The 13,691-nt window shown below is 50.5% G+C and overlaps 5 protein-coding genes across 5 annotated transcripts; 1 reads left to right on the forward strand and 4 right to left on the reverse strand.

Annotated features, from left to right (window-relative positions):
- Positions 1–1,355: 1,355 nt before the first annotated feature.
- Positions 1,356–2,403, reverse strand: ASPGLDRAFT_1002027 (uncharacterized protein). Its single transcript, XM_022539397.1, has 2 exons — positions 1,887–2,403; positions 1,356–1,830 (listed from the first exon to the last, which is right to left on the reverse strand). The coding sequence occupies exons 1-2, from the start codon at positions 2,200–2,202 to the stop codon at positions 1,640–1,642; spliced, it is 507 nt and encodes a 168-aa protein (XP_022404556.1). The 5' UTR covers positions 2,203–2,403; the 3' UTR covers positions 1,356–1,639.
- Positions 2,234–4,533, reverse strand: ASPGLDRAFT_32345 (putative protein kinase (Lkh1); the record flags this gene model as incomplete). The annotated part of the gene is made up of 6 exons (XM_022544160.1): positions 2,234–2,425; positions 2,471–2,558; positions 2,606–3,068; positions 3,116–3,463; positions 3,510–3,588; positions 3,646–4,533. The coding sequence occupies 6 exons, from the start codon at positions 4,531–4,533 to the stop codon at positions 2,234–2,236; spliced, it is 2,058 nt and encodes a 685-aa protein (XP_022404557.1).
- A 1,240-nt stretch (positions 4,534–5,773) lies between these two features.
- ASPGLDRAFT_79593 (uncharacterized protein) lies at positions 5,774–8,069 on the reverse strand. Its single transcript, XM_022550027.1, has 2 exons — positions 6,763–8,069; positions 5,774–6,707 (listed from the first exon to the last, which is right to left on the reverse strand). Exons 1-2 carry the CDS (start codon positions 7,799–7,801, stop codon positions 6,061–6,063), a joined length of 1,686 nt encoding a protein of 561 aa, XP_022404558.1. The 5' UTR covers positions 7,802–8,069; the 3' UTR covers positions 5,774–6,060.
- A 421-nt stretch (positions 8,070–8,490) lies between these two features.
- ysh1 (cleavage polyadenylation factor subunit YSH1) lies at positions 8,491–11,562 on the forward strand (the record flags this gene model as incomplete). Its single annotated transcript, XM_022543210.1, has 5 exons — positions 8,491–8,643; positions 8,704–8,801; positions 9,077–10,238; positions 10,297–10,945; positions 10,997–11,562. The coding sequence occupies 5 exons, from the start codon at positions 8,491–8,493 to the stop codon at positions 11,560–11,562; spliced, it is 2,628 nt and encodes an 875-aa protein (XP_022404559.1).
- Positions 11,563–11,690: 128 nt separating this feature from the next.
- On the reverse strand, positions 11,691–13,262 carry ASPGLDRAFT_32348 (aminotransferase, class III; the record flags this gene model as incomplete). The annotated part of the gene is made up of 5 exons (XM_022544161.1): positions 11,691–11,942; positions 11,995–12,447; positions 12,502–12,848; positions 12,899–13,198; positions 13,250–13,262. 5 exons carry the CDS (start codon positions 13,260–13,262, stop codon positions 11,691–11,693), a joined length of 1,365 nt encoding a protein of 454 aa, XP_022404560.1.
- Positions 13,263–13,691: the final 429 nt, after the last annotated feature.

Consider the following 13,691-nt stretch of genomic DNA (forward strand, 5'->3'; position numbering starts at 1 on the left):
TTTTTTATACCTTTTCCTTCTCCTCTTTCCCTTTGCCATTCTTATGAATCAAATAGCATCGATAACTATGACATATATATACTAAGCGAAGACGAACATATTGGTCTATAGGTGTGTATGCACCACTTCCTGGCACAATGTTACCATTCTTTGCGACATCTAAAGCTTTTTGAAGCCTCAAAAGCAGTTGCGCTGTGCTCCAAACCATCAATCATAGCTTCTTTCCCTCGAAAATAGCTGTAGCTTTGCCCCGTTACTCCAAGGATCGTTTCGGCCCCATCCTCGCACTAATTGAAAACGAAGTTGATATTCAGGCAACATTGTTGGAAAAGTACTCGAAGGAGCATTACGCCTTTCAATGGACTCGCCGCATGACCTACAAATGGCATGGGATCTCGGTAACCATGGGGTTCCGCCGCAAGACACCTTCTCGTCCAGTCGAAGAATGGACGGGATCATGTTGGCAACGCGAATACCACGTCTGGGAGTCCGGGATACACTGAGCCACACAACTCCGGCACATTGGTCGGCTGGGCTGACATATTCTCCATTTTTCCAGTACACAATCTATGGGATAGAGATACACGGCCTAGCCGCGTTAGACGATGAAAATCTTTCGAAGAGCGTCCCCCCCTGTCATAGACCCGCTGGGCGTGCTTCTTAAACACGCGTAGTAAAGAGATCTTTACTTCCAATACCTCACCGGAGATATGGATCGAATGTAAGCTAACAACCTAGCTAAGTTCAAAAACATGCGCTGACGGGCCAGCTCGCTGCACGCAGAGTTTAAGGCTAAGGACAAAGAAGCTACAGATGGTATTCATGTTTCAAAATACATGGCTACATTGGTGGAGACATAGGAAGGTTGTTTTCTGCTGGGCTTGATACAATGCTCCATAATTCTCGTGCATCAGGCAGAACGCTACCTAAAGGTCATGACTACCTTGTTGCAGTCATCCACAGCATAGTTATCGGGCAGACGGAGATTGTCTGTCAGGAGCATGTCTTTGGATCTCTAGGCTTGCTGTTGTACACTGCTCAAGCATCAAGTCGGTTCCTATATCACAGATGACTTGCAACAAGAGGGCTCCTGGGGCTTTATGTCTATCACGTACGATTAACCAACGCAAAATACCACTCTCCTCGACATGATAAAAGCACAAGTTGTCCTCTGCTGAATGATCTATATCCAGTAACTATATACCTCGCAGTAAGTCGCCTCATCAAATCCACCAGAAGAGTAGGGTATGTATACCACCGCGCAACCTGAAAGAATGGGAATGGTGTCTAGGGGATTGACGGGGACAGTTGTTGAGGTTTGACGAAGACGTGTCGGATCTCTGTCACAGCGAACAATCAACCTCGGACAAGTCCATGCAATCCATTAACCACCAACATAACATATAAAGTACAATATATATATATATACAAAAGCGATGCAATAATCTCTATAATACAGCATAATCTGTAAGAAAAAACACATGGTATATAACCCAAACTAGCTTACCCCACAACTCCCTCGTCAGCCTGGTCAGCTGGATATAAACGAGACGAACCGAGTACCCTCACGCATTACCAATGGTCAGAAGTGGCACAAAATACATAAACCTATGCAAGGTATGGAACCTGTATAAACCTGTCATATCACCAGCGCCAATAAAAACATAAAAGTAGATAACAAGCCGAACAAGCCGAGCAGAGATGACATGACGAACATCGACGGTGGAATAAATAGAATGATCAGAAAGTAAAAAATAGCAAAAATAAAAAATAAAGGTATAAGACGCAAATAAGTATCCCCCATAATCCGTGGCCAACCTGAGAAACGAAAAAGAATATAAGAACATAAGCAATTATCCGCCGTGATAGATAAAATGAACCCGTGATTCTGATGTGTCCTCCACTGTTTTCATCTTGTCTCGCAAGCGGGTCTCGTCGAATGGTGCTGAACGTCCGTTGCGCATGAACTCCTTTCCAGACGTTTCTCATTCCTCCTTGCAAAGCGATTCCCGTAGACGTCGTGAGTGGCGGTATATGATATCCATGCCATGCCGTGAGAATATTATCCAAGAAATAAAAACATAAATAAGAAAACAGAACCACCCAACGTAGTTGTGGTTGTATCAATACAAAGGCCAACAGGTTGGCTCTGTTGCCCCAACCCGTATCTATGTCGTGGTATATGAGAAGAGTATGACCCATGGGTCACAATGCAAATTGAAGAAAGCCACGACTACCCACGGCGACGCTGCAGTTGTTGACCAATACGAAGAGCTTCAGTGCCGTCATCGATAAAGGTCTCTTTGAACCACGGATGTTGCAAGGCCTGCTTGGCCGTGATGCGGTTCTTGGGGTCGTAAACAAAGATACGCTGTAACAAATCCAGGAACAACCGGTGAAATTCGGTGTTGGTCGGGATGAATTCCTACACTCATTAGCAGGGTTCCAGAACAGAATGGAGAGGACATACTGCAAGTTGCTTCATGGCCCTCACGTACTTCCGCGAGGCTCGGGTCGTGTCATTGTTTGGATAGTCGAGTTTTCCTCGGTTGAAGTATCTGTTTGGTTAGCAACGTGAACAAAAAGAGTATTCAGAATGACATACTTGGCAGCTTGGTTTGCGCTTCCATGGCGTCCACCCTGCATAACCTGCTTGACAATGCGAGACTCAATCTTATGGCCAATGACGCATTCCATCATGGCCAGGTGTTCCAGGTTGTCGTGTGTCTGGAAAAGTGCATCCCCCGTGAAGAACTCAACGAGAATGCAGCCAATACTCCAGATATCACAGGGGAAACTCCAGCCCAAATTGAGAATGATCTCCGGTGCCCGGTAATGTCTAGTGGAGACAACCGACGAGTGATACTCGTCATCGAAGGTGGCAGATCCAAAATCAATCAGTCGAATCTCACTATCCAAGAGGACGCGTCGTTGACGTGCTGTTCGCGATGTTGCATGCGAGGAGGATGGGATTGTTCGGTTGTAGGTGAACGTTTGATACGCGTTGTTCACGAGCAGGATGTTCTCGGGTTTAAGGTCGGTGTGGATGAGGTTAAGGTCATGGAGGACTAGAGAGTTAGCATCCACCGCAAAACGGGGAGAGAGGATATCTCACAGGCTACACTCGTGAACAGTTGTCGTGCGAAATTTTGAATCTGCGTGCTGGGAAAAGGCACGAAACCGTTGCCCTTGAGAAAATCAAAAACACTCTGACCCAAAAGATCGGTTACAATGCAAATGTGGTTGCGATAGTCGAAGCAATCGCGTAGGTGAATGCATTTATTCCGATTTGCCTTGTCGTTGGAGGAGAGTGTCGACAAGACTCGAAGTTCGATCCTAGAAGCGTCACGGTACTTCTGGATCGAGCGAATGATCTTGATCGCACAGCGAGACCGGCGCTGCTTGTCATATGCTTCCACGACTTTCCCAAACGTACCCTGTCCGAGTAGTTTGATAATCGAGTCTGAAAAGTCAGCATCGGTATTTCACGGAAATTGAAGGCAACCTACATCGATCCGTGATCGGTGTTTCCGGGGTGACCACATAGTGGCCATCGTCATCATCATATTTTTCGTTCGTCCGTGCATACTATACAAACAAATCAGTACGGCAATCAAAATCGTCCAGGGGGGAAAAGAAGCTTACGTCGCGGACAACCGGCACAGCGACATCCTTGGCCTTGATAGGCGGGTTTGGAGGAGGGACATAACTCAGAAAAGCATCTCCCACGGCCTCCAACTCCCGTCGCTTCTGCTCGTCGCGAGTGGATTTGCGTGTTGTAACGCGTTTCCGTTTCTGACCGATGTCTGCCTCCTCGTAGTATATACCGTTATTCGTCCCGGTGCTCCCCTGCGATCCCAGCGACGTCGGAGCGGTCGTGTGAAGCGAGGTCGTTCGGTCGGTTGACAGAGACGCTCCGGACGATTCCTCTCCGAATTGCTGAGGAGGATGGATAGAATACGACGGACGGTCGTAGTAGCCCACCTCGTATGCCGTATCCAACCCCGTCCGTCTCCTCTTCCCAGGCGGGTTTATCATAGAACCATTCGGAGTAGGAACGGCAGAAGACGCGGTGGTGAGGGTGTGGGAGGGCACCTTGGACTGCTCCGGTGGAGGCGTGTCATCGATGACGATGACCTCCTTGGGGATCCCGTTCTTGTAAAATTCACCCCAATCCGGGTTCTTCTTCCTACCATTCTGGGTCGGAGTGGCCGCCGCGCTGTATCCGTTCTGGACGGAAGCCATTGTGGCCGGGGTGGAGGACAAAGGCGCAGGAGCAGTCGGGGGCGCCGCGAGTTTGGGGGATTGAGTATACGGGAGAGTTGTTGTGGTGGTGGATGCGGTCGTGGTCGTCGTCGGAGGCGGATTGATGGCGTAAGGATACGAGGAGGTGGCTAGACGAGCAGCGGCAGCAGCGGTGGTGGGCGGATAGGGAGGATTTGGCTGGTAGGTCTGCGGATGAGGAGGATAGGCGTAATGCTGCGGATGATGCGAAGCAGGGTGTGTCGCGGTGGCCGTCGAAGGGGTCGACATAATGCACCACGAAGGATCCAGCCAGTTCGTGACGAACGGCGGATTTGGAGTAAATAAATGGGTAGAGAAGTGCACAGTGGTGCTGATAAAAAGGAGAAAGAAGAGATTGCCGGAGAGAAGAAAGAGGAGAGAAAGAGAGTGAGAGGAGGCGATTGTCGTCGGTTCGCTGAACCGTCCTTAGAGTCGGCTAGAGAGACTCGAGAGATTCCAGAAAAGAAACCAGCCGGAGGCGAGTCAGAGATAATAGTACTTTTTTTTTCTTTTGTAAAGAAAAACAAAACAAGTGTACTCTCCGTAGTAAAGAAAAGAAAAGAAGATAAAAGGAGAAAGTACTCCGTAGAGACTCTCTCTAACTCTGTGTGTGTGTGGGAGTATCTGTTCCGGGGCCTCTCTTTTTTCGCGATGCGTGGGGATGACGAACGAGAGCGCGAGAGGCGGTCGGTTACCGTGTTAGGACATCTCTTCGTTCTCACAGCTATAGGGAATAAGAGTAGAGTACAAGTAGAGTAAAAGGAAAAAAGAGGCAATGTGAAATGATGAGGCTGAGAATTGATTATGGATTATGCGCACTGGCGCAGTGGCTGTTCAGTACAGAGTAGGCTTATTCAAACACCAATTGTCCGTCCAGGACCCGATCTACATTATTGCAGCCAAATGGCACTGCAATTGACCCTTTTTAGGCTTTGTTTCTGGCTACGGGGACTATTGCCGCAGTGTACCCTCCATATACCCTTTCTTATATCACTCGGGGATGTATCTTCGACTCGTACATATACTGAGTATATATACTCTGTAGTGGCATACTGAGCATACTGGCAACTGAGTGAATGTCTCATTCTCTTTCCCATCCTTGCATCAGCCGTGGCGACGCGACAACGGCACTTGAGAACTTCTCGCTCTCCGTACTGCAGCATGTCATGCGTGCCACTCTAACCGCATCAAGACTAAGCCTGGTCGGGTGAACTCCGGAGCCTTTTTCCTGTTCGGTACTCTGTACTCTGTACACTCCTGCACAATTATACAGATCTCGTGGTATACCAACTGTATAGAGAGAATGTGCATTCGACACTCTGTATACTTGCATGTCAGAGTACTTATTCCGAGAACGAGGTGTGCATGCGTGTTGCGTTCCTGGCGTGCAAGGGATCTCGTGATGTAATCCCCGAGATCTAACCCGATACAAAAATCCTCCCCCGTCCGTGCTATATTACGGTAACTACACTATTTATATGAAATCGATCTCTCAAAGATACAGTTCTACAATTAGATTCGTTAGGTATTCAACTAAGTAAAGAACAAGAATGACAATGCCGTGGTCGCACTTCTAATCCCCAGCAAAACATGCATCCATGAAATCAAGACACTCTGCACACTAGCACCAAAACCCCATAGTCAAGAATAAACACAAAGTGAAAAGAAAGCAACCGTAACGCCAACGACCACGGCCTGCCTAGTAGCCGTGGGGAGTTAAGAATGTTAGACAGGTGGAGGTTACAGGAAAAAAACTTGAGAACCGAAGGGAAAGCATCATTCCATTCGATCTTCTTTCAGATCCTTGGAGTACGCCTTTTGTACATGCTTCGCGCCTCGTCCATCGAGTTCCAGCATAAAAAGAACATCCCGAAGTTGGATACCAGCGCCCTTTTCTTGATCCTCCCGCCATGCCCCAAGTTGTTTGGGTGGAATGACGGCCGGCTCGCCGTTGCGGCCGTTCTTCTCGCCGCCTGTACTGGGGGAGGCTGCATTGAGACGCGACGGCGTGCTAAAGCCACTGGCATTCGAGCCACCCCGGTTTAACCAAGAGTACGACTTCTTGGTACCAAACACCCGGCCGGACAGCATGCTGTTCGTGGCCATACGCGCCGTCTCCACGGACTGCTGGTGTTGCTGGGCCTCGCTGGCCTTGGCATCAACCATTTTTCTGGCTTCCTTCTTGGAAACCCCCTTCTTATCGAACCCAGGGGCTTTCTCCCCAATGGGCGTAGAAGGAGCAGACCCGGTGGGCTCTGCCGATTCTGCTCGGTTTCCGGTACTTTCCCCCAAGATGGCATTTTCGCTGCGTTTGGCACGCTTTTTAGCACGAATTTCTTCGTTCGACACGTCCTTCTCCATGAGCATACGGTACTTCTCAGGGAGCGGTCGGGTCGACGATTGGTCGGTCGCAGAATGTGGCCCTAAAGATATGGGTCAGCAACAGTCAATGAACTCTCTCTGTTTGGATCGGCATACGTTTGAGTGAAGACGACTTGGGGCTTCCGGTCCCGTTCGCCTGTTCGGCGGAACGGGTCAAGTCTTGCCACTCAACTGGCACCACCCCGTGTGAGTGTGCGCGCCGGGTTCTGGCAAGTGATGACGAATAGTCGACCACGTTTCTCAGCCGTTCTTCACAGCATATCGACATGAGATTCAGTATATCCACCAAAGGCGCGCCTTCCTGGTTCAAAATCGTCTTTCCTGTCCGCACAATGGATGAACCATCTGGCCCTGTGACTTCGATCGGCTGTGGGCGGCCCGGTACCGGATGGAATAACCCTTCTGCGGGTATACGAACGCCAAGTTCAAAGCCGCGTCTCTGCAACTTTTGCTCAAGAAGTTTTGTTAACAAGAAAGGCTCTTGCAGATGGTACTGCGCGCGTCTGGCCGCTTCGGAATCCTCGCGAATCGGTTCGGTTTGGGTTCTGTAAGGAGCGGGTGTTGGTTCGGTGTAGTAGGAATCCTGTGTTTTAATCTGCGAAGGCTCACTGAAGCTTGCTGTCGGAGTGGGTGTCCCAGCCGTAGAGGTTTGTGATGTAAAAGAAGTAGGGGCCTGTTGTAATTGCTGGTGCTGTTGTTGTTGCTGGGGGGGCAGCACCTGTTGAGCCCGTGGAGGAGGCCCAGAATAGCTACTCGTAAGAAAAGCCTCTTCTTCCCTAACATCAATACCAGAGGATGCCAGAACATCCGTCAGTTCAGCAGCATCCGTCGCTTTCTCTGCCGGTCGAGATGGAGGTCCCATTGTGCCCGACGGCGGGGGCGGCGCTGGCGTTGGTGCCGTGCCGTTCATATTTGTCCCGTTCATCATTGGCGATTGATTCTGCGGTAACTGAAGAGTCCCAAAGCTTGGAGAGGCATATGGTGATTGTGTCTGTGTCGGAGGGAGAGGAGAAAACGGCTGTCGCTTCTGAGGTGGAAGGCCACCATTCACTGGAGACGCCGGGTTGGGAGACGGGGAGGGACCAGGAGGCGAGAAAGGTTGGGGGTAATGCTGCTGGGGTTGTGTTTGCGCCATCTTGGTGAATGTATTGTTTGAATCTCGAGGGAAAATTTGCGCGATCTGTCACTTTTTCAGACTCTGTCGCGGCCACCAAAATCGATTGTCGTCCGCGCGTTGGTCGTAGATGTGAGCGGACTGCTCGAACCGCCGCCGCCACCAACTGTAACCATCTCAAGACATCGGTTCTGCAATAGTATAGCAATATGGAGTTGCTGGGGAGTTGCCGGCCAGCACAATAACCGATGCGCAGTGAATGAGTTGTGAGTTCGTCCGTCTTGTTCGCGGCGGGAAGGGGAGCTCTGGCGGTTTCAACGAGGTTTTTGCTTGGAGAAACGCCGCGGCAAGCCGGTCACGTGTGTTTATGTCAGCGCCTTGTCGATCCGGCCGTCTCCAAGAGTCTTGAAGCTCAACGTCGACGAGGTCAGAGGAGCAATCATTTCTTGTGCTGCTTGTTTTCTTTATATATTTACGCGGTGGCTCGCCGCTTTTTATCGATACTTGTCTCCTCGAGCCTGATTCCCTGAAGAGTCTTGTCATGGCTGCCGTCCACCGCGCAAATTGAGATTCGGACAAAACCAGGCAGCTCCGACTTTCATTGTGTTTCCACCATCGTTTCGTTAGATCTTCGTTCGAGATCTTCAATGCTCCTTGGGGCTTCTTTGCTGAAAGCGTACCGGTTTTTTTTTTTTCAATCGCGTCGCGTCATGGCCGCAAAGCGCAAGGCGTCGGCCTTGAACACGGCAGTCGACGATGAGCCCGTCGACCCGTCCGATGAGCTTGCCTTTTACTGTTTAGGTGGAGGAAATGAAGTCGGCCGGTCATGTCATATTATCCAGTATAAAGGGAAGACGGTTATGGTATGTGGCAATGAACCTTCAAGGTTCAGTGAGCTTAGGAAGACTGACTGGTTGGTACAGCTTGATTCAGGAATGCATCCTGCGAAAGAAGGCTTTTCCTCGCTGCCGTTCTTCGACGAGTTCGACCTGAGTACAGTTGATATTCTCCTGATTAGCCAGTACGTGGAATATACCCTTCCCCTACCCAAGACCTTGGCACACAATCACACTGGATTGTCACGAGAAGCGACAAGGGCAACAAGATCTCCGGTCATTAGTGGAGGAGTACTGTACCTCAGTGATACAGGCCCTATGTCTCTGCATGTACATCAGAAACGCAATAATAGAATGTTTCCGCGTCATCCTGTTTCCTGTTTTGTATCTGTATTATTGCAGGCGCATAATGAGCCAGAGGACGCAATTGTAACGATGGCTAACCTGTGTTGGTTTATAGTTTCCACGTTGACCACTCGTCCGCCCTCCCCTATGTCCTCAGCAAGACCAACTTCAAAGGCCGCGTTTTCATGACACACGCCACCAAGGCCATCTACAAATGGCTCATCCAGGACAATGTCCGTGTGAGCAACACGGCATCATCATCGGATCAGCGCACGACCCTATACACCGAGCACGACCATCTGTCTACTCTCCCATTGATTGAAACAATAGACTTTAATACGACGCATACGATTAATAGCATCCGCATCACTCCTTTCCCCGCTGGACACGTTCTCGGTGCTGCTATGTTCTTGGTTTCTATTGCTGGTCTGAATATCCTGTTCACTGGAGACTATTCGCGGGAAGAGGATCGCCACCTTATCCCGGCTGAAGTGCCCAAGGGTATCAAGATTGATGTCCTTATTACTGAATCGACCTTTGGCATTTCTTCGAATCCACCCCGCCTGGAGCGTGAAGCAGCCCTCATGAAGTCGATCACAGGGGTATTGAACCGTGGTGGCAGAGTCCTCATGCCGGTCTTCGCGCTGGGACGCGCACAAGAACTACTGCTGATTCTTGACGAATACTGGGAGACACACCCCGAACTCCAAAAGATCCCCATCTATTATATCGGTAACATGGCGCGGCGATGTATGGTGGTCTACCAAACATATATCGGTGCCATGAACGACAACATCAAACGCCTCTTCCGTCAACGTATGGCGGAAGCAGAAGCCGCTGGCGACAAAAGCATCAGCGCTGGTCCTTGGGATTTCAAGTTTGTTAGAAGTCTTCGGAGTCTCGAACGGTTTGACGACCTGGGAGGTTGCGTGATGCTTGCTTCGCCTGGTATGCTGCAAACAGGAACGAGCAGAGAATTACTAGAACGATGGGCCCCGAACGAGCGGAATGGGGTCGTCATGACCGGTTACAGCGTTGAGGGGACGATGGCCAAGAATCTGCTTAATGAACCTGAGCAGATCCCGGCTGTCATGTCGAGGACTGCGGCTAGCGCGGCACGGAGGGGAGTGACTGGTGGTGGTGGTGGTGGTGGTGGTGACGAAGAGCAGAAAGTTATGATCCAGAGGAGGTGTACCGTGGACGAAGTCAGTTTTGCGGCTCATGTAGATGGTGTTGAGAATCGCAACTTCATTGAGGAAGTTGCTGCGCCTGTTGTGGTAAGTAGCCTGAGCACAGTTGTACATCTGTTCGGAGACGATAACTAACTCGTTCCAGATCCTCGTCCACGGAGAAAAGCATCAGATGATGCGTCTCAAATCTAAACTCCTCAGTCTGAACGCCGACAAAACCGTTAAAGTAAAGGTCTACACTCCAGCGAACTGCGAAGAAGTCCGCATTCCTTTCAAAAAGGACAAGATCGCAAAGGTCGTCGGCAAACTCGCACAGGTTGCACCCCCTTCAGAGCAAGACGATGGCCATCTCATGGCCGGTGTCCTCGTGCAGAATGGATTCAACCTGTCACTAATGGCACCTGACGATCTCCGCGAGTACGCAGGTCTGACAACCACGACGATCAATTGCAAGCAGCATATCACCCTGAGCTCCGCAAGCATGGACTTGATCAAGTGGGCTCTTGAGGGAACATTCGGAGCTATCGAGGAGATCAGCGATACTTCCAAAGCTGACGTCAAGAAGGAGGAGGTGGATGGAGAAGAGCAGAAGCCCAAGGAAGAGGCTGCAGACGAGGAAATCCCGATGGAGAACACACAAACATACTTGGTTATGGACTGTGTGATCATTCGGTACAACGCTCGTACTCGTGAGGTCGAATTAGAATGGGAGGGCAACATGATGAACGACGGCGTCGCCGACGCAGTCATGGCCGTCCTGCTCACAGTAGAAAGCAGCCCTGCATCTGTCAAACGTACGTCAACCTCTCCTCTAATAAATGGAAATCAGCTACTGACAATCACAGAATCCGCCAAACACAAACACCACCACCACCACCACCACCACCACGAAGACATCGACCTCCCCAACCCCCACTCCAACCCCGGCCCCGAAGAACGCTTCACCCGCCTCCTAATGATGCTAGAAGCCCAATTCGGCTCCGACATCTCCCCCATCGAAACGCCCCGCCTCCCAACCGAAGTCACAAACACATACCTAAAGAAAGAGTCCGAAACCGAAACCCCAGAAATCAAACAAGAAGACCACGAAGAAAAAGAAACAAAAACCCAGGACTCAGACCGCCTCGCAGACCTCGAAGCAGCCGAGATCGCCCGTCTACAGGCTCTAGGCATCCCCGTCCCTGGAATCGAGATTAAGGCCGATAAGCATGTTGCCAGGGTGTGGTTGGAGGATTTGGAGGTTGAGTGTGCGAATGCCGTGATGAGGGATCGGGTGAGGGTTGTTGTTGAACGGGCTGTGGAGACGGTTGCGAGTATGTGGACTGAGGGACCTCCTTCGGCGGGGTTGGCGAATGGGTCTAAGACTAAGATGGAAGAGACTAGGGGCATGGAGGTTGAGGCTAAGGCTTGATTTTTTTCGGTTGCTTTTGTTTTGTATGATAACCATTTCCGGGGATAGATACCCAGTTATAACAATTTAGTCGGGTTTAGATTAAACATTCTCATTGCCTCAGATTAAAAGCTAGTAGTTTCCTAGTCCTAGTTGAGTCTCTTGAAAACATCCTCAACAACCCTCACCGTAGTATCAACGATAAAGTCAACCTCTTCTGTAGAAACATTGAAAGGCGGCGCCAGAAGAACATGATCTCCTCGGACCCCATCCACCGTTCCTCCTCCAGCATACAGCGAGATGCCATATCCCGGCGACAGACCTGTTTCTAGGAGCTGTGCTGCGATACGCATTGCTGGATCGAAGGGCTCTTTTGTAGTTTTGTCTTTGACAAACTCGATCTGTTTATGTCAGTGGTCGTAGCCATAGCATTAGGGTGAATTGAGAACGTACACCCCAAAACAACCCCTTCCCTCTGATATCTCCCACATGTGGATGCCCACCGAGTCTCTCCTTCAGGTTCTTCTCCAAATAAGCACCCATCTTCCTCACGTTCTCAAGCAAATTCTCCTCTTGAATAACTCTCTGCACAGCCAACGCCGCCGCGCACGCAATCGGATGTCCCTGGTACGTTTGTACATGGCGAAAGGCCCCAGTCCCCTTGTCCAAAGCCTGCACGATACGGTCTCCAATCAATACTCCCGCAACGGGAGCGTAGCCACCACCAAGTCCCTTGGCGATGGTTTGGAGATCAGGCACGACACCTTCTTGTTCCCATGCATGTAGAGTGCCGCAGCGGCCCATGCCGCTCATGACTTCGTCGAGGATGAGGAGTGCACCGTAGCGCTCGCAGACGGCCTTCATGGCTTGGAAATAGCCTGGGAGTGCAGGAACACAGCCGAGGGACTGCATACAGCCGTTAGCATAATTGCCTTCCTGTATACGAGAGAGTGTACGTACCGCACCAACAACTGGTTCTGCAATAAACGCACATACAGTATCCGGCCCTACGCGCTGGAACTCTGCGTCGAGCTCTGCTGCTAGACGGGCGACGTAGTGTTCGTCCGATTCATCTTCTTTCTTCCCGCGGTAGGCGAAGCATGGAGAGACGTGGGAAATGTTCTGCGCCAGGAGAGGCTCGAATGGCTCGCGTCTGAGGAGGTTGCCTCCTGCTCCTAGAGCACCAAGTGTGATTCCGTGGTAGGATGGACGACGGGAAATGAACCGTGTCCGTTGGGGTTGCGGCGTGGGTAGTTCGAGGTAGTATTGGCGAGATAGTTTTAGGGCTGCTTCTACCGCTTCGGAGCCTTCTCGTTGTCAATTCATATACCAATAAGAAAGGAGAGGGGGTACAAACCAGAACTAGCAACATAAAGCTTTGATAGCTTTCCACCGGTCGAGTCAACGAGCAACCTAGCCAGATCTTCCGAAGCCTGCGTTCCGAAGAAGGCCGAGTGGCAATATGACAACTCATTCATCTGTTTTAGCAGGGCCTTTTGGACTTTCTCATTGCCATGGCCCAGGCAAGAGACTGCAGCACCGCCGGTAGAGTCAAGAACCTTCTGGCCGTCTTCGAGGAAGATGTAGCTCCCTTTTCCGCCGATGGCTTTCTTGGGGATGAAGCGGGTGTCTCGGTGGAGGACGGCGCTGGTAACCACTGCTCAGCTGTTAGTGACTGATCTAAGCCTTTCCAGGGAGTCGAGCTCACCAGTTTGAGTCATGGTTACACGACACAAGTTTGTTCGAGATAAGTAGTCAATCACCAGAGTAACAATCAAGTTTCTTAGTCTATGGATTCTGACCAAGTCATGATCGAATTGGACAGCACTGCAGCCCTCTTATAACTACACCAGCCGTGTCCTCAAGTAACACCCGTTATCTCGGTGCTTCGATCTATATTTGCGGGGTAAAGCGGAGTCAGGAATGCCGATGCATGTTCGGCATCCCGATGTCAGAACTCCCGAGTCTAGCACTGGCTGATAGCGCCGTCATGTCGCCGATGGACGATATGAAGCATGCGTTGCTGTCAAGAGTAGTGACCGATTGGCTGTTGAGCATTGATATGGGATTGATAGCCTCGGTGTTGATGGATTGCCGAAGTGAGTCACTAGCTAGCTCTTGTAGATGTATACTGCGCTAGACATAGTCCA

The sequence above is a fragment of the Aspergillus glaucus genome, assembly GCF_001890805.1.
Source record: "Aspergillus glaucus CBS 516.65 unplaced genomic scaffold ASPGLscaffold_3, whole genome shotgun sequence".
Classification (NCBI taxonomy): Eukaryota; Fungi; Ascomycota; class Eurotiomycetes; order Eurotiales; family Aspergillaceae; genus Aspergillus; species Aspergillus glaucus.